Raw genomic sequence first — 21,756 nt, 5'->3', positions numbered from 1 at the left:
ACTCGATAGCCGGAAGTTGTCCGAGCTGAGGCTGCGGCACCGAGGGCCGATCTAGGCAGCGCTCATCGCCGGTTGGCCTCAGTATGGCTGAACGTGCGGCAGTAGAGGAGCTAGTGAGACTTCAGGGAGAGCGCGTGCGGGTCCTCAAGCAGCAGAAGGCCAGCGCTGAGCAGGTGCGACCCAGGTGGCAGGGGAGAGGCCAATGTAGAGCCAGGGAGGACATAGAGCTGAGTGGTCTGCATAGAGGAAAGATGTGGGAAAAGGGACCGGGCCGGTAGGGAGAAGCAGAGCCTGGGTGGGGAGGTGGCCGGGGTAGGACCCGAGAGAAGCAAAGCTGGGCCTGAGGAGAGAGATCGGCCCCAGATTCTGATGAGGGAGGGATACTGAATGAATGACTGAGGAGGGAAGACGTGATAGCCCAGCACCTACTTTACCTCCACAGATCGAGGAGGAGGTGGCAAAACTACTGAAACTGAAGGCGCAGCTGGGCCCTGATGAAGGGAAACAGAAGTTTGTGCTCAAAACCCCCAAGGTAAATATAATGCCTTTAAGGAGAAAGCCCCTAACCCCACTCCCAAGGGTGGATGCCCCTGCTTCCCTGAACAGTTGCTCTGGGCGCTGGGCTGAATTGGAGTCTGCGTCATTCTGAGATAGCAAAGTGATGGCAGAAACTAGGCCAGCTGGGTGCTTAGGGGAGTATGCCAGGTACTGCTACTCCTTCTTTCATTCAGTAAATATTTATTGTGTTTACTATGTGCCTAGCACCATAGGAAGCAGTGAGTATGCCATGGTGAACTATGTAGCCTGCCCTCATGGAGCTTACCTCCTACTGAAGGAAACAGACTTAGGACAAATAATCCCACTCTTGAAGATGTAATTATAAATTGTGATAAATGATGTAAAGAAATAATAAGAATTCTCTGAGACAAGTAAGAACTAGAGAGTCTGAAAAAACCTCCCTGAAGAAGTGATATACTAACTGACCGAAGATGAATGGGAGTTAGCCAGGGAAAGAGTGTGAGGAAGATAGGTTCAGGTAAGAGTATAGAAATCCTGAAGGAGAAAACAGCCCTGGTAGTTTCCAGGGTAGAACCAAATACAGAGGGAGAGTGGAGTGGATTGGAATGACGTTGGAGATTACTAGCCCAGTCTCCAGGATTTCAGTTCAGATGTCAGTCTTTGTAAGTTCTATAAACAGAATTATTTACCATTTCATCCGGGTTCCCTTGGCACTTCATATATATCTCTACTATTGCATTTCTTGGTGACTTTTAATTATTCACATGGTTTATTTACGCTGAGAGGCTGAGACTATGTGTCTGGAACTGAACAAATAATTCAATAATTGTATGTGAAATTGGATTCCAAAGGAGAGGCGTCTTCCTTGTGTTGAGGTGTCGCCTTTTTAAGTTCATTCTTTGGGCTCCTAAATCAATTAAGCTAGTCTTTTCTACACACAACTAATTTCAGAGGTTAAAGAGACAATGTAAAATCACAAAGCAGTGATTATCAATAGTTTTTCATACTATTTAGTGAAAAATTAATGGGGAATTTGTGATAGATCAGGCTGGCCTCACTTAAACCCAGTGATCAATCTTAACATCACTAAAAGTAGGGCAACCAGACATTATGTTTCTCCTGATGTGATGCAATAAGAAGTACACAGCACCACCTATGAAGTATTCTTGCCAAGAAAAATTGAACCTGAATCTAATCGGGACTTCTGACCTACCAGTTTACCAGAAATATGGGAGATGGAGGAATGTATTTAATGACACATTGAATATACTGTTAATGAAATCTAGAATATGAAAAGTTCTTTATGACAAAAGATTCAATTCTCTCAACAAATAAATGACTTTTTTTTTTTTTAAGGAAAGGAAACTTGTGGATTAGACAAGAGACAAATACAGTGAATGGGCTTCATTTAGAATCTAATTCAAACAAGTTAACCATAAAAAAGTATTCTTGAGGCAGTTGGGGAAAATTAAACATGGCTTGGGTATTAGATAATATGAAAGGGTTGCTGTTTGTTTTGTTCGTTGTAATAAAGGTATTGTAGTGTTTTGGCTTTTTTTAAACCTTTTGGCTTTTTTAAACCTGAATTAGAGAATCAGACTGAAATATTTAGGGACAAACTGATATAATGTCTGGATTTACTCTAAAATACTCCAGGAAAAAAAAAAGGTGGGGTTTAGATAAAGTAAAAATAACAGATGCTAATGGTTATTGAAGCTGGGTAGTAAATAACGTGGTGGTATATGATACTATTCTCTATAATGTGTGTTTGAAAATTTCTATACTATTTTAAAAGAAAGTGAAATTAGGGACGCCTGGATGGCTCAGTCGGTTAAGCATCTGCCTTCGGCTCAGGTCATGATCCCAGGGTTCTGGGATTGAGTCCCACATCGAGCTTGCTTCTCCCTCTGCCTCTGCATTTCTCTCTCTGTCTCTCATGAATAAACAAATAAAATCTTAAAAAAAAAAAAAGTGAAATTATACTGGAGAGTTAATATCCACTTTAATTTGTTGAAACACATTCCTTGATGTGTGATTTATATTAACAGAAAACTCAGTATCATGGAGACAGGACTCTTTCAAGAGGTTTTTATGGTCAAAATTATTTTTATGATTATACCAAAACATTATTTGCCTTTGTGACCACATTTGCTATGAAGATGCAAAACTGGTGAGTAGAACTGCTGGTGTCTTAGCATGAAACATGACAGTGGCCCTACAGTATTCTAATAGCCATCATGTTCTTTACTTTCATGCACTCGCAGTTAAAAAAAAAAAATCAATTTTACTTAGGAATGTCCTTGATAAAACAGTAAAAATTACTCATTTTATTTCTCAAAAATTACTCATTTTGAGTACAGTTTTTTAGTATTCTGTGTGATGAAATGGGAAGTATACATAAAGCACTTCTGCTGCATTCCAAAGTAGGAAAAACGCTTGTGCCATTGCATGAATTTAAGCTAACTAGCTACTTTTTTCACAGGACACCTTTTTTATTTGAAAGACAAACTTTTGTTTTAAAGATTTGGGTATTTGGCAGACATCTTGAGGAAAATGAAGTGAGCTTTCTCACCTCAAGGAAAACATCTGACAATATTTGTTGCTAGTGATAAAATTCAAGCATTCAAGTGAAAGTTAGGATTTTAGGGAACCTGTATCTTTCCCCATGATCTAGACAGCTTCCCAGTGTAGTAGTTAAAGACTTTCCTGGTGAGTTCTGTGTTGATATTAACAAATGTGTTTTCTGATATAATGAAGTGGAAGATCTGTATAATTTATCAATGAACCAATATTTTCAACATGATCAATGTATAATATTATAAAATCATGCATGCATAAAAGATTCATTCAGAGTACAAGATGGAGTAATCGATATTTTTAAAATTATGGTAAAATATATGTAACATGAAATCTGCCATTTTAACCATTTTCTAAAGATTTTATTTTATTTATTTGAGAGAGAGAGCAGCGTGTGTGAGAGAGCACTGGGGGGAGGGGGTGGGCAGAGAGGGAGAGGCAGACGCTTAACAAACTGAGCCACCCAGTCACCCCTTTTTAAACCATTTTTAAGTCTAGTTTGGTGGCATTAAGTAGGTTCACATTGTGTGCAACCATCATCACTATTCATCCCCAGAACTTTTTTTTTTATCATAACAAACTGACATTTTGCACCCATTAAGCAGTAACTACCCCCCTCTACTCTCCCTCCAGTCCCCAGGTAACCACTGTTCTTTCTGTCTCTGTGAATTCTGGGTACCGTATATAAGTAATGGATTTTAATGTAACAGTGTGAAAAGTTCATTGAAGTTTCAGATTCCACACTGCAACCAATCTTTAAGAAACTACCACCTGTTGGATTTTGGTGTAGTTTAAGAAGAATATCTACAGTTAGCTGAAAAGTTTATTAAAATATTCCTTCTTGGGGCACCTGGGTGGCTCAGTTGTTAAGCGGCTGCCTTCGGCTCAGGTCATGTGTCCCAGGGTCCTGGGATCGAGCCCCACATCAGGCTCCTTGCTCAGCGAGGAGCCTGCTTCTCCCTCTCCCTCTGCCTGCCGATTCCCCTGCTTGTGTGCGCATGCATACTCGCCCTCTTTTTCCTCTCTGTTTGTCAAATAAATAAAATCTTAAAAAAATATATTCCTTATTTTACAATTACACATCTTTGTAAGGCTGGATCTTCTGTGTGCAACCAGAACAACATCACAGCAGAATTGTATACATGCACAAAGCATGTATAAGAACCCATTGTCTTCTGTTAGGCCAGACATTAAAGATTAGCAAAAATGTAAATCAACCGCCACCCTTCTCACCAAATTTTTTTTGTTTTGGGAAGTAGTTGCATTTTCCTAAAATGTTATTTATGTTAACATGTAATGGATTTACTATTTGTTAACTGAATTAATAAATATTCTTAAATGTTCACAGTTTTAATTTCTAATACAATAAACTTTGATAGGTATAATCCACTTTGGGGTCCTTAATAAATAGTAAAGTTTAAAGAGGTCCTGAGACCAAAGACTTGAGAGTAGGGTGTAAACACCCAGATTAGAAGCTCTGATCGGGAAGAACAGCGTTCTAGTCCTGACTGCCATGAACCTGCTGAGTGGCCTTAGGTAATGATTTAACGTTTCAATATCCTGTAATTCATCCATAAAAGGTATCTGCCCAGCCTATGTCATAGGCCTATTAGAAACAAATTAGAGAACAAATAGTATTTATTAGAATTTTTTTTTAAGTCATGCTGGGGGGAAATGTTACTTAAAAAATTGGGAATTCAACTAGCTAAGCCAGTTTGAGTTGGTTATATACCTTTCATCAGGTAGGTGTTTTCTCTTAGGAAGGGAGATGTTCTGGTGTCACAGAAAAAGAGTTTTTAGGAAAACTCAGAAAATAGTGTGAAAGAAGAAAGAAAGAAAAGAAAAAGAGAAAATAGCATTCTAAGAATTCTAGAAAATAGAACCACACTAAAAAGTGGATAGAATTTAGAAGGGTGATAGCAAATGGGTGTGATAATTACCAGGGAGATGTTTGTGTTTGCTTTACAACTCCGGAGCCTGTAGGAAAAAAAGTTTGGGGCAGTGTTTGCATTTGTCATCTTTGAGGTCATGCTTTTATATTTTTGACCTGAATGTTCCCTGTTTGTTTTTAAATCCCGTCCCTGATTCTTTGGCCAATTCGGACTCCAAGGGTACAAGAGACTACAGTCCCCGGCAGATGGCTGTTCGGGAGAAGGTGTTTGATGTAATCATCAGCTGCTTCAAGCGTCATGGTGCAGAAGTAATTGATACGCCTGTGTTTGAACTAAAGGTGAGGGATGGGTGAGGAGAAATTGCGTGGTGGGAGAGTGGATATACAAACAACACAGAAGATGACAAGAGAGTGAGAGGTCTCTCTCCTGTTGGGGACAAAGACCAGTATTTTCTCCAATGAGGAGGGGAGCAGGCCTGGTTTAGAAGGAGAGGCCCTGCTTTTTATTTGCCGTGGTCATGGCTGGTGGCTTCCAGAAGAGAGCCCTTGTTAGTGAAAGTTGTTATGGTCCTCTCTATGAATTCCCTGGTACCTGTACTTGAGATGTTTTGAGATACATACAAGCCATACATAAAAAGAATAAATATATGACCGGTCTCCTGTTCATGGACCCTGAGATTGTTTCCAGTTCTTTACTGTTAAAAAAAAAACAAAAAACCAGATTGCAACATTCCCTGTTTAAAAACATTACATTTATAACAAAATCCAAATTCTACTCTGCTTACAAGGCCCTACATGATCTGGCCATTGCCTATCTTGCCCGCCTCATCTCATGCTATTCTTCCCCTTGGCAACTGTGCTACCCTGGTCTTCTTTCTGTTCCTGGACCATTCTAAATATGTTTCTATCTCAGGGCCTTTGTACTTGCTTTTCCCTCTTCTTGAACTCCCTTGCCCCTAACTCTTTGTTTGGCTTTAATTTCAGATTAAAATAGAGATTAAAGATTTTAATTTCAGATCTCAACTAAAATGCCACTCTTCAAATAGTCCTCTGCAACTATCTTCTCTAAAGTATCCCTTGTCGGGGCGCCTGGGTGGCTCAGTCATTAAGCATCTGCCTTCAGCTCGGGTTATGATCCCAGGGTCCTGGGATGGAGCCCCGCATCGGGCTCCCTGCTCCGCGGGAAGCCTGCTTCTCCCTCTCCCACTCTCCCTGCTTGTGTTCCTCCCTCTCTTGCTGTGTCTCTCTCTGTCAAATAAATAAATAAAATCTTAAAATAAATAAATAAATAAATAAATAAATAAATTATCCCTTGTTTGTCACACTGACCTGTTTTATTTCCATTAGAGCAGCTATAACTGAAATTATCTGTTCATTTGTTTCCTTGCCTTAGTGTACTGCCTATCTCTTCTCCTTGGTAGGAAAGATCTGTGACGGTATGGACCACCTTTGTCTTGTTCACTGATCTATATTCAGTGCTTAGAACAATGTCTGGAGTGGTGGGCATTCATCCGCAGGGTGAATTCATAGAAATGAAATTGCTGGGTCAAAAGATTGTACTCATTTATGTTTACCAATTCTCCTAGTTTGCTAGGGCTGCCATAACAAAGAACCGTAGACTAGGGGGCTTACACAGCAAATTTAGTGTTGGGAGGCTAGAAGTCCAAGACAAGGTGTCAGCAGGGCTGGTTCTTATGGAGGATCATGAGGGATCTGTTTCAGGCCTCGCTTCTTGGCTGTAGATGGTGTCTTCCCCGTTTCTTCACATCTTCTTCCCTCTGTGTCCAATTCTCCTTTTTTTTATAAGGACATCACTTATATTGGATTAGGGCCCACGCTAATGACATCATTTTAGCTTAACTACCTCTTCAAAGACCCCATTTCCAAATATAGTCACATTCTGAAGTTACTGGGGGATAGGATTACAATATATGAATTTTGAAGGGGACACAGTTCAGCCCATAACACCAACCAATGAATGAGTATTTCTAATTCTACACACTGGGAATTTTCAGGCTTTTTAAACTTTGCCACCAGTCTGGTAAGTGAAATATGTTATCACCTTATTGAAGGCATCACATCGCAAGAACTGCTATTTCAGTTTTCCCTTTTGACATTGTTCAAACTTTAAGCGTCATAAAAACATTTTATTGATCTAATAATCCACTTTTAGGAGTTTAATTCTCAAAATATGTATATTCCAAAGAAAAAATTATATACCAAAGTGTATTTATTGAAATGTTATGGAACATTTTTTTTTTTGGAATAACCTAATCAACTAACAGTGTAACACTAGGAAGGAAGGAAATACAGAGCTGCTTCTCACTGAAGTATTATGCAGCTTTTAAAAATAATACTTTAGCTGTGTCACAGAGTGCAAATGTCATAAGCAGAAAATGAACTTGGTATTTCCTTTTGATTATAGTTAACATCAAATACATTAGCATTGGGATAGACAGCAGAAGTATAGACAAGTTGGAATCAGTCATGTTAGGATGGTGGGTTTTTGTTTTAAAACTTCCTTTTAAATTGTTATATTTATCATTGTGACCACCTTTCTTTATATTTTCTCCAGGAAACACTGACTGGAAAGTATGGAGAAGACTCTAAGCTTATCTATGACCTGAAGGACCAGGGTGGAGAGCTACTCTCCCTTCGCTATGACCTTACTGTATCTTTCTAAACTTGGGCTCTTGGTACTTTGGATCAGTTGGCTCTCATTGGGCTGGGGCTATTTCTAGCCTCAGGTTTAGGGATAGCGAGACATAGGTGGGATTAAATATGATGCTTATGGCAATCAGGGAACTTCTTTCTTTCCTTTTCTTTCTTTCTTTCTTTCCTTTCTTTTTCTTCTTTTTTTTCTTTCTTTCTTTCCTTATTATTTTTTCAAGATTTTATTTATTTATTTGCCAGAGAGAGAGAGAGAGAGCACAAGCAGGGGGAGTGAGGAGCAGGTTCCCGCTGAGCAAGGAGCCTGATGCGGGACTCAATCCCAGGACCCTGGGAACATGACCTGAGCTGAAGGCAGACATTCAACGGATTGAGCCACCCAGGCGTCCCTGGAACTTATTTCTTTAAATCGGGAATGGGACTTTAGCTAAATAGAACATAGCCTTAAAAGTCTCCTGAATCCCAAGTGAGACCTCAGCTTTATGTTGGGAACCCATTCCAATTCAGTAATCCCTTGGCTCCAGAATATCTCTCCCCTGCCCTGTCCAGTGGGCAAAGTTCTCCTTAACTGACCAACAGTACATTTCCTTTATCTCCAAGCTATCTCAGAGAATCATCTGCTCAGAAATCCTACACGGAGACCTTTTTCTGTTCTCTGGCCGATCTGCCTGGCCCCCTCCTGTGCTCAGCATAGTCCAGGGGAGACACTAACCAAAGAGAGAGGAACCCTAATCTTTTTTGAGACTTCTGCTGTGCTAACAAAGTTGATTCTGATATTCAGAAATGCTCTTAATCTTACAGGTTGTGGTTTTACTCACACAGAGAGAGAGGTTAGACCCCAGCTTCTGTTGCTGGTGATAATCAACTGCCAGACTGTGTGAGGAGGGGTCTTTCTCCTTAACTGTTATCAGGTTCCTTTTGCTCGATACTTGGCAATGAATAAACTGACCAACATTAAACGCTACCACATAGCCAAAGTATATCGGCGAGATAACCCAGCCATGACCCGTGGCCGGTATCGGGAATTCTATCAGTGTGTGAGTATGTGGGGCGTGATGGGGAACTTGGCCCTCCCTCAACTTGGTAGGATCTACTGAGTACTCATGGTGCACTGAACAAACTGGATGCACCAGATAGTGCTAACCTTAGATTTCTTTAGCATTTTCATGTAGAGGATAGGGATTATTTTCCTCATTTTACATATGAGTAAATTTGAGACTCAGCAAGATTAAGAGATCATAGGGATAAGAAAGCCAAAGTCAGGAGTAGAACTTTTGGTCCATTGTTCTTTATATTAAACCACAGTGATTGGATCACAACAAAGGATGGGGAAATTGGATTTGAATTATCAGATCATCCAGAGTGGTGGCAGAGCTTCCGAATAAATAGAGAAAATGGCTCAGTACTAAGGCCATATATTTGCCCCCACAGTGCTAGTAGAAAATAAGCAAAAGTAGATGGGTGAGATAATGAAGGAATGTAGACAGAAGGGAAACCAGGATGGGAAGAGACCCAAGAATGCTGGGAGTTTCCTCTGGGTTGGTGATAGGACAGATAATGAAGAAGGTGGTGTGTGCATGAGTGCAGATAGGCCTTTACAGGGAAAAAGCAGAGCTCCCAGGGCTGTGTCTTCCCCTGCTCCCCGCCCTGCTCTTAAGAAGGTTAAAACCCTGAGGACCATACCTACCCATCTCCCTGCAGGACTTTGACATTGCCGGACAATTCGACCCCATGATCCCTGATGCAGAATGCCTGAAGATCATGTGTGAGATCCTGAGTTCCCTTCAGATAGGTGACTTCCTGGTCAAGGTCAGAGCTGAATGGGTTTGGGAGGGCAAAGTTGGGCCAAGCTTCTCATAGAAGATCCTTGTGCAGAGAGACCAGTAGCCCAAGTGACCAAAACTATTGATGGTGACACAAAAGATCCTCTCCTCACTGTGCCTTGGGTCCCTGCAGGTGAATGATCGGCGCATCCTAGATGGGATGTTTGCCATCTGTGGTGTTCCTGATAGCAAGTTCCGGACCATCTGCTCCTCGGTGGACAAGCTGGACAAGGTAATGACCTAAACACTTCACTCTTTATTTCTCAGTACATTTCCTTTATCTCCAAGCTATGTCAGAGAATCATCTGCTGCTCTGAAAGACATAAAACAAGATCAGGAGAGAGGGGCCGTGCGTCTGTGCTCACCAAAGGAAGATTAGCCCCAGAAAGGCAACTTCTGGAGGACCCACACTTGCTCTGCAGTGGAGAACTACCCAGGGGTCCCTTAGTGGTATCTGTCTGCCTAGGTGTCCTGGGAGGAAGTAAAGAACGAGATGGTGGGAGAGAAGGGCCTCGCACCGGAGGTGGCTGACCGCATTGGGGACTATGTCCAGCAGCATGGTGAGGAACAGATCCTGCCTCTCCAAGAGCCATCAAACTGGCCTCAAGTCTTAAGCCAAAATTCCGTGTGTGTGTGTGTGTGTGTGTGTGTGTGTGTGCGTGCACGTGCGTGCACATGCATACATGTGTAGTCCAGTCAGTCAGTCTGGCTCACAAATGATATCTTCCCAGGTGGGGTATCCCTGGTGGAAGAGCTGCTCCAGGATCCTGAACTGTCCCAAAATAAACAGGCCTTGGAGGGCCTGGGAGACCTAAAACTACTGTTTGAATACCTGACCCTGTTTGGCATTGCTGACAAGGTGAGTCAGGCTGGGGGTGGACACCTTAGCTGAACTCCAGGGTTTCAGATCCTTGATCCTCATCTTGTACTGACTGTGATTTTTGTCTCCGCAGATCTCCTTTGACCTGAGCCTTGCTCGAGGGCTAGACTACTATACTGGGGTGATCTATGAGGCAGTGCTGCTACAAACCCCAGTCCGAGCAGGGGAAGAGCCCCTGGGGGTGGGCAGTGTGGCTGCTGGAGGACGCTATGATGGACTGGTGGGCATGTTCGACCCTAAAGGACGCAAGGTGCCATGCGTGGGGCTCAGCATTGGGGTGGAGCGGATCTTTTCCATTGTGGAGCAGAGGCTAGAGGTATGTTCTGGGGGTGGGCAGCTGGTGGCATGTGAGCTGTTTTCTTTGATCTTCAAGGGGGCAAATAGTACTATTTTGGTCAAGGAGCATCTCTGGAAAGAAATGGAGAAAAAAGAGGGTTGCTGTCTTTCACAGACTCGCACCCCATTGTAGGCCAGCTTTGTGGATCTTTGATCATTCTTCACAGAATCCTTTCCTCTGGGTCCCTGCTTCCCTCAGCACTGTCAGAAGCCATAGCTGGTGTAACCAAAGACCCGGATCTTCTTCAGAATACAGAATGCTTAATATTTTACTACTCTGTACTGGGCACCATGCTTGGTGCTTTTCATGCATTATCTAGTAAAATTCTTACACAGCCCTGTAAATGTATTGTTTATATTTTCTAGACAAGGGAGCTGAAGCATATAGGTCCTAATTTGCTCAAGGTTGTGAAACTCTTAAGTGGCAGGGTCAGAATTTGAATCCGGGCAGTCTAACTCCAAAGTCTTGCTCTAACTACTCTGATGTTGTCTCTAAGTGGTAAGCATGTATCTGAGGTCTTGGGATCCTTCAGACGGCTATCTTGACTCTCTGGCCCCTGGAGTAACACCAGGGAAGGCCCTCATGGCCTCAAGCACTCCTTTGCTGCTGCTCTTAACCGGCTGGTTGCATTCCATCCCTGGGGGAATTCTCTGGCAGTCAGCTTCCCAGTGCTCCCATCCTTTTCTCTGGAGCGGAAACCACCCATGTTTCCCAGTTGAGGTCACTGTTCCAGTAGGTATCTTATGTTGTTAAGAACTATCAAAATAGTTTTCCAGAAAAAGACAAGGGGCAGCAGCAGCATTTTCCCTTTCCCCCTGTCCACCCACACCCTGGGTTGGGCCCTGTGGCCGAAGTATAAGAGGCACAGTGTCTTGACGGGGCAGACAGTAAGTGGGAACTGGGTGAGCTCACAGTATCACTTCTGTGTGAATGTTCGTTTGGACCCGTAAGGTACTAGAAGGAAACAAGTTTGAAGTTACTGTACATAAACCACCTTTACTCTTGCCCTACGTGATCTATTCTGGCAAGTCATATGTACAAGCCAGTCAGTTCATTTCTTACATCTTCTAGGAGCCACCTTATGCCCAATTGCTAGGGGAGAAGACAGGGCCCCTGTCCTCGTGGAGCTCGTGCAGTTGGGCCTTGTCTCTCAGAATCCTGACAACAGCCTGCTCTGTTTGCTCCTTGAAGGTAGCCCTAGCTCTCTGACTCTTATTTATCTGCCCCTTCCCCAGGCTTTGGAGGAGAAGGTACGGACCACAGAGACACAGGTGCTTGTGGCATCTGCACAGAAGAAGCTGCTGGAGGAGAGACTGAAGCTCATCTCGGAGCTCTGGGATGCCGGGATCAAGGTAGTGGAGGCTGGCCCCAGGGTGGCAGCAAACTCGGGAGTGCTAGGAACAAACTAAATAAAAACTCATCCATAGCAACCTCGAGGAGGAGGGCCAAGAGCACTTGGGCCCCAAGGAAGTTGTCCCTGAGGGCAGTAGAAGCCAGCATTCATCTTCTGCCTTGGTCCCCTGCAGGCAGAGCTGCTCTACAAGAAGAACCCAAAGCTGCTGAACCAGTTGCAATACTGTGAGGAGGCAGGCATCCCACTGGTGGCCATCATCGGTGAGCAGGAGCTCAAGGATGGGGTCATCAAGCTCCGCTCAGTGGCCAGCAGGGAAGAGGTAGGTAGGTGGGCAGGAAGTCTAAGGGATAGGGGATGTATGGCAGGCCATGCCCATTCAAGACCCGAGCAAAAGCCTGGCACTCATGTTAGTGCTCACTCGGAAAGGACTAAAGGTTAACCTGTTACTATGGTCATGGTAGGGTAGGAGTCCCATTTCCATCCATACCCTGTGTCTCTGGCTCCCCCAGGAAGCACTGTCTACTTTTTGCCTGCCTTTGCCTGCATTTCTGCTCCCAGCTGAGCCAAGTCTGATGACTAAAGGAAGGAGTGGGCACTTAGGAGCAGTGGAGTCAGAGATGCTCATACCACCTTCTTTCCCCAAACTGGCCAGGTGGACGTCCGAAGAGAAGACCTTGTGGAAGAAATCAAAAGGAGAACAAGCCAGCCCCTTTGCATCTGCTGAGTTGAGCAAACTATCAGGGGAGAGTGGGACTGGCACCATGTGAGGCGAAGACAAGACTCTGCATATATACTTAACAGCTTTGCACACTTCTGTTCCAGCAGAAAGACCTGAATGGTGGTCAGAACGGAGACTTTTTATTATGATTATTTTATTGGTAATCCCAGGCAAAAGTGGCCAGGTAGTACACAATTTTTCCACAGGAGGTCCTGGGGGCTCAGTCCAGTCTGTGCTCCAGGGACCGAGCCTAAGATGGTCGTCACTGCAGGACCCTAACCAGATGGAGGGAATGTTCCCCCCTAATCCTTGAAGGTCCAATAAAATGACTCAACCACTGGAGCCTGCCTGTGTCACTGTTGTCTAGCCCTGCCTTCCCTGTGGGAGCCTGGGCCTCCCATTCCAACCACTTGATATGTGGGAAAGTGGGGAGAAAGACTGACAGGAGGCCCCAGGGGCGCCTCCCCGGGGTGAAGGGTGCTGCTGAGGTTCCTGCCTCCAGCGCACATCCGTGCCCTGGGAGCTGGGGCTGCCGGCACACTCACCAGTTACGGGTTCTAGCTTTCACCTGAGGGTCCGAGGTTCCCGCGGCGCACGTGCAGTGGGGTATCCCCACCCCCTTGGGGGGGCGGGGTCGTGCTCAGAGCCAATGAGAGCTTGGGGGGAGGAGGACTAGGGAAGCTTCCAGAGGCAGATGCGGAGGAGGTTATAAAGGGGGCACCGACGGGCCGGCGAGAGAGCCATGCAGTCCAAGCGGGAGTGTGAGGTAAGTGGCTGGCCAGAGGGCTCGACAAGCGCCACCTGCGCAGGGAGAAGTGGCCCTTTGGGCTCCGGCTGCACAGGCGAGGTGGGGGGCGGGCGCGGCGATCCGCCATTCCAACCTGCCTTTTCGCCTTCAGCTGTGGTGTGAGAGGGTGAATCCCGAGAACAAGGCGGCGTTGGAGGCGTGGGTCAGGGAGACGGGCATCCGCCTGGTGCAGGTGAACGGGCAGAGGAAGTATGGCGGGCCACCCCCAGGTACGTCCCAGCCCCACTAGGCCTGCCGGGCCCCGCCAGCCTCCACGGTCCCGACCGGCACCCTCTGGGGGAGGGGCCTAGCCCAGTGCCCCGCAGGCAGAAATCTCTACCCGTTGCACCCCTTCCAATCAAGCAGCTGAGGAAACTTGTCTGTGGCTCTCCGGCCACCCACCTTGCCCCCCGCCCCCGAGGAGGGAGCCAGCCTTAAGGTGCACTTACTCTGCGCCAGCCGCATTGTTAGCTAGGCAGCCGGTTATGCCAACGACTCGGGGTGCGAGTGCTGCACCCATTTCACGGACGTTTGCTCATAGGCCCTCTCGCGCTGGGTGGCCGGGCCGGAAACCCGGAGCCGTCCCGGAGGATGACGGTGCCCCTTCCCGCCCCTTCCCCCAGGCTGGGTGGGCAGCCCGCCGCCGGCCGGGTCAGAGGTGTTTATCGGGCGGCTGCCCCAGGACGTGTACGAGCACCAGCTGATCCCACTGTTCCAGCGCGTGGGCCGCCTCTACGAGTTCCGCCTGATGATGACCTTCAGCGGCCTGAACCGCGGCTTCGCCTACGCGCGCTACAGTTCGCGGCGCGGCGCCCAGGCGGCCATCGCCACGCTGCACAACCACCCGCTGCGGCCGGCCTGCCCGCTGCTCGTGTGCCGCAGCACGGAGAAGTGCGAGCTGAGTGTGGACGGGCTGCCCTTGGGGCTGAGCCGCCGAGCGCTGCTGCTCGCGCTGCAGCCCCTGGGTCCCGGCCTGCAGGAGGCGCTGCTGATGCCCAGCCCCGGGCTGGCGCCCGCGCAAATTGCGCTGCTCAAGTTCAACTCGCACCGCGCCGCCGCCATGGCCAAAAAAGCCCTGGTGGAAGGTAGGGGGGCAAGGCTGCGGGGCGGGGGAGGGGGGGTTGCTGCTGGTGGGGGCCAACCACATTTCGCCATGCACTTTTACGTCAGCATAGGGGGTAAAGCAAGATCGTAGGGTAAAGCATGTCTGAGTTTTCGACGTCATACTATATATGACAGATTTTTATTTTCCGCTGCTGCTACCAGGTACCTACCATCTACCTTAACACTTCCCAGGCATTAGCTTGTAACTTAGTCTCCAACATTCCAATGAAACACAGAATGATCTCCCTCTTTTAGATACGAAGAGAGGGTTTTGAGAGAAATTAATTCGCCCTAGGCAGTCCTACAGAGTCTACCTTTTATCTACTATAGAGCTTGCTACCTCAGGCTGTTGTGAGAATTAGGTGGCACTTAGTACATTTCCTGAGTCGTGGCAGGTAGTCACAGTAAAGGTTAGCTATTATGATGGTTATGAGGTAGACAAAGCCTGCATCCACCAGCACTCCAATAAGGAAACTTAGAAGGTAGCAGCTACTACACCCCCTTTTCAAAGAAACACAAAGAAGCTTGGAGAAGTTAACTCGCCCAAGGTCACACCACCAGGAAATGGGAAGGCTAGAAATTAAACAGGCCGCGTGGACCCCAAAGGGTTCACAGGGCCTGGGAGCTTGGATCCAGGGCTTAGACCTCCCCTTGTCTCTGCCTTTTCCCTGCAGGGCAGTCACGCCTCTGTGGAGAGCAGGTGGCAGTGGAGTGGCTTAAGCCAGACCTGAAGCAGCGACTCCGCCAGCAGCTCATGGGTCCCTCACTGCAGAGCCTACAGCCAGAGGGCAGTTGGCTGGCCCCAGCCAGGGACAAGCTAAAGTCCCAAGGGGCTCGGGCTGCCCTGCAGCTGTTGTGCCAACGGATGAAGCTGGGCAGCCCCGTGTTCCTCACCAAGTGTCTGGGCACAGGCCCTGCCGGCTGGCACCGCTTCTGGTACCAGGTGGTGATCCCTGGGCACCCAGTGCCCTTCAGCGGCCTCATCTGGGTGGTGCTGGCCCCGGACGGGCAGGATGGGCACGAGGTGGCTAAGGATGCTGTGTCTGCCAGGATGCTAGAGGCACTGAGGGAGTCAGGAGCCAGCCTTGTACGGTCTGCTGGAGCTGAGGCAGGTACCGTGGTTAAGCAGTGACCCTGTCCTCTTCACAGGCAGCCTGCACGAGCTGGCAGGGCTTGTGTTAGTCCCCAGCCCAGCAGGCCTGGGCAGCCGCCGTCTGATCTCAAAGAGGAGGAGCACGGGCCACGCCCTACCTCTGACACAGCCTCCCAGCTGGGGCAGGGCCCCAGGAGGCCTGGGAAAGCTCAGGTTTGGCTAAGTTGTGGCGAGGGACCCTTGCTTTCCCCCTCCCGGCCCGGGGTCTCACCTGGCCCCACGGTATTCCTTGGCCATTCTCTGTGTGATAGACAAACACCCCCCTCTTCTCCCACAGCTTTGTATGAATCTCACTTCTTATTTTCTTGATTTGTCATCTTTGTTGATTTTATTTGGAAGGCAGCTCAGGCTGAGCCAGAGGGTCAGAAATCTGCCTTGTGTCCCCAGTACGTGACATTCCGGTTATGGTGTGTGTGATTTTGGGTTCTTCCCTGCTGGTTGTATTTATATTAAACCCCCGGTTGGCGTACCTCTGTGTCCGTGCTGTCTTGCCCCAGCTGTGGGCTTCTCTCACACTGGCCGAGTGAGCGGCTGCCGCAGCGCAAGGACGGACTTTCTCCCCTCAGCGCCCTCCGTCCGAGCCTCTGGCTCTGCATCTTTGCGCACCGCACAGGAGCGTTACAAGTTTGCAGCCTCTCTGGGTATCCAGCCCAGGAAGCAAGACGTGCCCGGGGGGGACCTATCTTGAGCCTCGGCTCATACCCTCAGTCACTGTCCTCCTCACTGTCCTCCGCCTGAGCTGTGCAGTCTTCTCCCTCTTCCCTCAGTCCTGCAAAGAAGTCGGCTGTGCTCCAAGCCTTGCTGCTCAGCGCCCGCAGTGGCCCTCCCTTTTTCTTGCGCCGGCGGTAGTCGTCTACCACCACAGCGCGCAGCTGGGCCATGTTCCAGAACTTGAGGCGCTGGTCGTGGCCACTGCTGGCCAGGAAGTGGCCGCAGTGGGAGAGGGCCAGCTTCTCCACAGGCTCCCCGGCATGCTGGCCCACGCTGCCCACCACACGGTTCGGCAGGATACTGACAGCCCTGGGCAGAGAGAAAAGAGTGTTTGGTCTTGGCTGGTTCGGTCCGCCCCTCGTGTGATCTCAGGGCCGTCCTGGCCTCTCTCACCTGATGACTCCATCGGTGGAACCAGTGCACAGCAGGCTCTCAGTGACTGGAACCATGCAGTCAATAGACTCAGCTCTTAGGGCAAACCGATCACTTGTGGCCCCAAAGCCATTCCAGTTGAAGAGGTAGATGGTGCCTTCACTGGAGCCACAGGCCACCTTCTTCCCATACTGCAGGAAATAAAACCATGTCTGTGGGGGCCCTGTCAGAACAGATCCCTATCATACTTCCCAACCCCCATACCGAGATATACTTTCATCAGAGTGACAGAGGTCAGGTCTCCAGACTGAGGCTCTGAGAGCAGTTCAAACCGGCGTCGCCTGATGTTGAAGACACCCAGGCAGCCATCCCCGCTGTAGAGAGAAGAGAGTAGCAGGCTTGGCCAAAGCTCCCATCGAAGGAGGGAGCTTTAACAGGGAAGGGAAAGGGAGGCGGCTTTGAGGCTGTACCTGGCTGTAAGCAGGAGCTTCTTGGCTGGGTCCAGGGCCATGTCAGCGATATACTCCTCATGCTGCCGCATATCCATTAAGGGGCCCTCCTTCCGCTGGTCCCAGAGCCGGATGCCACCCGTGTCATCCCCAGTGGCCAGGACATTCTCATCTACCAGCAGCAGACTGTTGATGGGGGCACTAGAGACACAGAGCTTCTTGAAGCATTTTGTCCCAGGAGGAACCTACCACCTTACACTTGACCTCAACACAATTAGCTCCCCTTACCCATGAGCCTTGGAAATGCGTCTTTCCAGTCGGCCTTGCTCCACATCTAGGACATGGATGGCTTTGTCCTTGGAGACAGTGACAAGTTCTGAGGGGAAACGTGCCCAGGTCATGGTGCTGCTCATTGCTCCCTTGCCAACAGATTGCTGGCCGGCTGCCTTGCCCAATACTCACTCTGTCCATCTTCAGAGAAGGCCACGGCTCGGCAGGATTTGAGGTGGTGACCTGAGGACCAGAGCTCCTTCGTTTCTCCCTCTTGGCAAGAGTAGGAAAAGCTAGGGGGAGGAGAAAGAGTAAATGACTCCAGACCCTGCCAGCATGGAATATAAAGAGCAACTTAGTCAACCTTCCACCTCTCTAGGAACTGCTGCTTATACACCACCAAACCTACGGAGCTTACCATCCCATTTTTCCATTTTCAGATGTTCAGTCTTTAATTCAGCACACATTCAAAGTACATTTGTTCAGGACTTCTTTGTGAACTGACCCCACGTCATCCTTAAAAGCCCCAGCGTGGGGAAATACTAGATCTGGACCACTACGGAGGGCATGAACTATGTGCTAAAGACAGAACAGGGGCGTCTGGGTGGCTCAAGTCGGTTAAGCGTCCGCCTTCAGCTCAGGTCATAATCCCAGAGTCCTAGGATCGACTCCTTGCTCAGCAGGGAGTCTGCTTCTCCCTCTCCCTCACCCTCTGCCCCTCCCCCAGCTTGTGCTCTGAGTCTCATTCTCAAATAAAAATCTTAAAAGAATAGCCCCAGGAGTTTGAAATATAAAAATTAACAAAAGGGCTCTTGTACTCCAGGTCTACATGAGCTAAAGAAAGTTAAAACTAATTACAGAATATTGTGGCCACATGCGGAAAAGGAGGTAGGATCAAAATGGAGGTGGACCAGAGAAGGGCCAGCCTGGAAGCTCAACTTTGAGGCAAGTACTTGTCCAGAGTGTATCCCTAGTGCCTACCTCAGAGCAGATCTTCAAAAAGGGCCAGATGACAAAGTACTTAATTGCTAGGGAGTTTCGGTGAGCAGAACAGAGTCTCCTTATTTGCTCTGTCCCAGTGCCTAGCATGTGGAAAGAGCCCTGGAAAGCTAAGGTCAAGATGTGAGTTGGGTCACGAAGAATAAGTAGTTCATCTGGCAGATACTGGAGGCAGATAATCAATGTTCCTTCTAGGGCAGAGACAAGGAATGAGGAGGGTTCCAGTGGCAGGAGAGTGAAATGGCTGAATCTGGAAAGCTGGGTTGGACTGGACTTGAGACCATATAGGCCAAGCAGAGGGTATGAATTTAATCCTATGGGAAAAGGAACCTCTTTAGAATGGTCATGGAAGAAGTCAGAAGCCTGCCAAAAAGGCAGTGGCTGAGGGTAGGGAAGAGGAGACAAACTGAAGCAATGTTAACGTGAGTAAAGGTGGAGGTTCAGAGTGACCCCCAAGTGTCTGGCATGAAGTAAGTATGAATAGTAATAGAAAGGAACCCATATTTGTTGAGCTCAGTATACACCTGACTGCTCTGCAAGGTCGGTCCAGGCATACCTCCTTTTATTGTGCCTCACAGACACTGCATGTTTTACAAACTGAAGGTCTGTGGCAACCCTGTATGGAGCGTCTGTCCGTGCCATTTTTCCAACACCATCTGCTTACTTTGTGTCTCTTGTCACATTTTGGTAATCCTCACAATATTTCAGACTTTTTCATTCTATTTGTTACGGTGATCTGTGACCAGTGATTATGACTCATTCATGACGGTTAGCATTTTTTAGCAACAAAGTATTTTTTAATTAAGGTATGTATATTGTTTTTTAGACATAATGCTAAGGCACATTTAATAGACTGCAGTATAGAATATACTTCTATGAACTGGGAAACCGAAAAATTTGTGTGACTCACTTTATTGCGACGGTCTGGAGCCAAACCTGCAATATCTCAGAGATATGCCTGCACTACTTCCATTTTTGAGGATGAAAATATGGAAGTGAACTTGCCCAAGGTGACTGAAGCTAATGAGGAGGTTGAGGTTTAATGTCATTAAGTAAATCTGAAGCACAACTCTTCTGGTTAAAACCTTCAATGACTTTTCACTGCTTCCAGCCTACTTCTCTTGTTCAAAATCAGACACGTATTGAGCACCTAACATGGTCTAGAAGCAGGAGATATAATGGAGAACAAAACAGACTACAGATTACAGAAAAGTGTTTTTCAGACTCCAGTCATGACCCATTAGTGAGCTGCCATCAGCATTTTATGTCTGTGTGCCTGCAATAACAATGTAATAAACCAGGAAATATCGGGGTGCATCACACAAAAATTATTTTTGGTGTGGGGCAAGGTCAAAAAGTTTGAAAAAAAAATTTTTTTTTTAGTGAAGGGGACAAGCATTCAAATAATTACACAAATGGATGTAGGATTGCAAACCATACGAAGTTTATGAGGGAAAGTTATCTGGTGCCAACGCAGCAGCATCTGATGGGTAATCTAATTTAGTCTGGGGAACGGGAGGGCAAGTGTAGAGATGTTGAGAACTCAGAGATAGTGGATACAAATGAGGGGAAAGTTTTCCTGGCCGAAGGAATAACCCGCAAAAGAACTGAGGATTTAAGATACATTCAAAAGGTAAGAATGAATGAGCACTGAAAGTAAGGGGAAAGTGAGCGAGAACCAGATGGCCAAGACCCTAAAAGCCACATTAAAGAGTTTTGACTTAATCCTAAAAACAAAGGTAAACTACTGAGGGGTTTTAATCAAGAAAGAGAGGTGGTTAGATTTGTGTTTTTAAAGATTAAAGCAGGCAAGAAGCAAAGCGGAGGGGGCCCATTCAACCCGTTTCAGGCTCAGTAAAATAATCCATTGAAAAATAACAGTGTCCTGAACGCCTTCTTGTCCTACTGTCTCCGGGCTTTGTCGGGACGTTCCAGCCACTTTGTCTTCCTTTCAGTTGTCTCAAGAGATTTGTGTGTTAACTGGTTTAAAACCAAATGTTCTTGAACGAATCGGATCAGATGAGTCAAGATTTGTGTCTTTGCACCTTTCTCTCCTCATCCCACCTCCATCCCTAAGGAGCTTCCAGATCTCGCAGCCCCGAGCCCTGCCCAGCACTTACACGAACACGTCCCCGTCCACGTCCCCCGCCGCCAGGAGGTCGCGGGCCGGGTGGAACGCCAGCCCGCTGGCCGGTGCTTCCAGCATGATGTCTTCCGGGGTGTCTCGGATGCGGACCGGGGTTTCCGTGGAGTCGGGGTTCTCCTCGTCGCTCCCATCCTGGGTGGGCCTCTCCTCACACGTGCGGTCCATGCACCGAAGGACTCCGAGCAGATCAACAGTAGAGCCGTGAGCCCAAAACCCTCCCACTGGCCTGGAGGTGCGGCCCAGATTCCACTTCCGCCTTGGGGGCGGAGCCGGAAGTGGCGCTAAGCCGGGCAAAGGCGGGTCGGCCCAAGCCAGTGTGGGTGGAGTGGATCCCAGGGACCCGGCCCTTGTCAGAGAGCAGCATGTCCGTGTTACCGTGGCCCTTTGCTGGGCCAGGTAGACGGCGCGACTGTCAATGCTGTCCTTGATCACGTCACGTAAAGTTGGGAACTGTCCTTTCCCCTCATCCTGATCGATGCTGACAGTTTGGGACTCCCTCCCACAGCTAGTAAGGATGATTTACTGCCCTCAGGATAGGGAAGGGGGACGCCAGCCTTTCATGGCTTGGTGACACCCAAGAGCAGCCTCCAGGTTAGTCCGGAAGCAACGAAAGCCCCACACCGCGAGAATTCGGTATGTGGAGGTCGTGGACGTCAGGCAGGCCAAGCACACGCTTAAACTGCTGCGGCCTATGCTCAACATCTTCGGGGCCAAAGGAACAGCGCCCTGCCGGTTCCTACAGTTTGGCTGCATACCCTCAAAGGGCCAGGCCAGCAGTGCTCAGAGCTGGCAAGGAGTTGCTTAAGAGGAAAACGGGCACCACAGTCGACGTTCTGAACATTCTGGTTATCACAGGTTCCATAATGATGGGAACACTGTGGTGGGGCAAATAGCACAAGCCCCTGGGACTGCAGAGAAACTTCTCACATCACTGTGCTACTAAGCCTTCTAAGACATCTTATATACTGATGCCCAACCCCCTCAATGTGAGATGAA

The 21,756-nt window shown here is 47.8% G+C and overlaps 3 protein-coding genes across 5 annotated transcripts; 2 read left to right on the top strand and 1 right to left on the bottom strand.

Moving 5' to 3' along the window:
* Positions 1-3: 3 nt before the first annotated feature.
* HARS1 (histidyl-tRNA synthetase 1) lies at positions 4-13,111 on the top strand. Of its 3 annotated transcripts, none has more exons than XM_028103563.1 (13): positions 4-173; positions 443-532; positions 5,207-5,326; positions 7,563-7,658; positions 8,569-8,694; positions 9,359-9,466; positions 9,614-9,712; positions 9,947-10,040; positions 10,212-10,339; positions 10,434-10,676; positions 11,933-12,049; positions 12,224-12,370; positions 12,704-13,111. In XM_028103563.1, the coding sequence occupies exons 1-13, from the start codon at positions 84-86 to the stop codon at positions 12,773-12,775; spliced, it is 1,530 nt and encodes a 509-aa protein (XP_027959364.1). In that variant the 5' UTR covers positions 4-83; the 3' UTR covers positions 12,776-13,111. The 3 variants fall into 3 exon arrangements, with proteins under 3 accessions (XP_027959364.1, XP_087879404.1, XP_087879405.1); XM_088023278.1 differs by having other exon boundaries at positions 12,561-13,111; XM_088023279.1 differs by having other exon boundaries at positions 12,224-12,374.
* Positions 13,112-13,511: 400 nt separating this feature from the next.
* Positions 13,512-16,315, top strand: DND1 (DND microRNA-mediated repression inhibitor 1). Its single transcript, XM_028103566.2, has 4 exons — positions 13,512-13,535; positions 13,669-13,786; positions 14,180-14,641; positions 15,335-16,315. The coding sequence occupies exons 1-4, from the start codon at positions 13,512-13,514 to the stop codon at positions 15,790-15,792; spliced, it is 1,062 nt and encodes a 353-aa protein (XP_027959367.2). The 3' UTR covers positions 15,793-16,315.
* On the bottom strand, positions 14,735-21,013 carry WDR55 (WD repeat domain 55). Its single transcript, XM_028103565.2, has 7 exons — positions 20,735-21,013; positions 17,808-17,908; positions 17,634-17,721; positions 17,367-17,546; positions 17,171-17,270; positions 16,918-17,087; positions 14,735-16,833 (listed from the first exon to the last, which is right to left on the bottom strand). Exons 1-7 carry the CDS (start codon positions 20,923-20,925, stop codon positions 16,518-16,520), a joined length of 1,146 nt encoding a protein of 381 aa, XP_027959366.1. The 5' UTR covers positions 20,926-21,013; the 3' UTR covers positions 14,735-16,517.
* Positions 21,014-21,756: the final 743 nt, after the last annotated feature.

The sequence above is a fragment of the Eumetopias jubatus genome, unplaced genomic scaffold, assembly GCF_037043125.1.
Source record: "Eumetopias jubatus isolate StellerSeaLion01/CBP00866 unplaced genomic scaffold, mEumJub1_p1.0 scaffold_5, whole genome shotgun sequence".
In the NCBI taxonomy this organism is placed as follows: Eukaryota; Metazoa; Chordata; class Mammalia; order Carnivora; family Otariidae; genus Eumetopias; species Eumetopias jubatus.
This window is presented reverse-complemented; position numbering and strand designations above follow the sequence as displayed.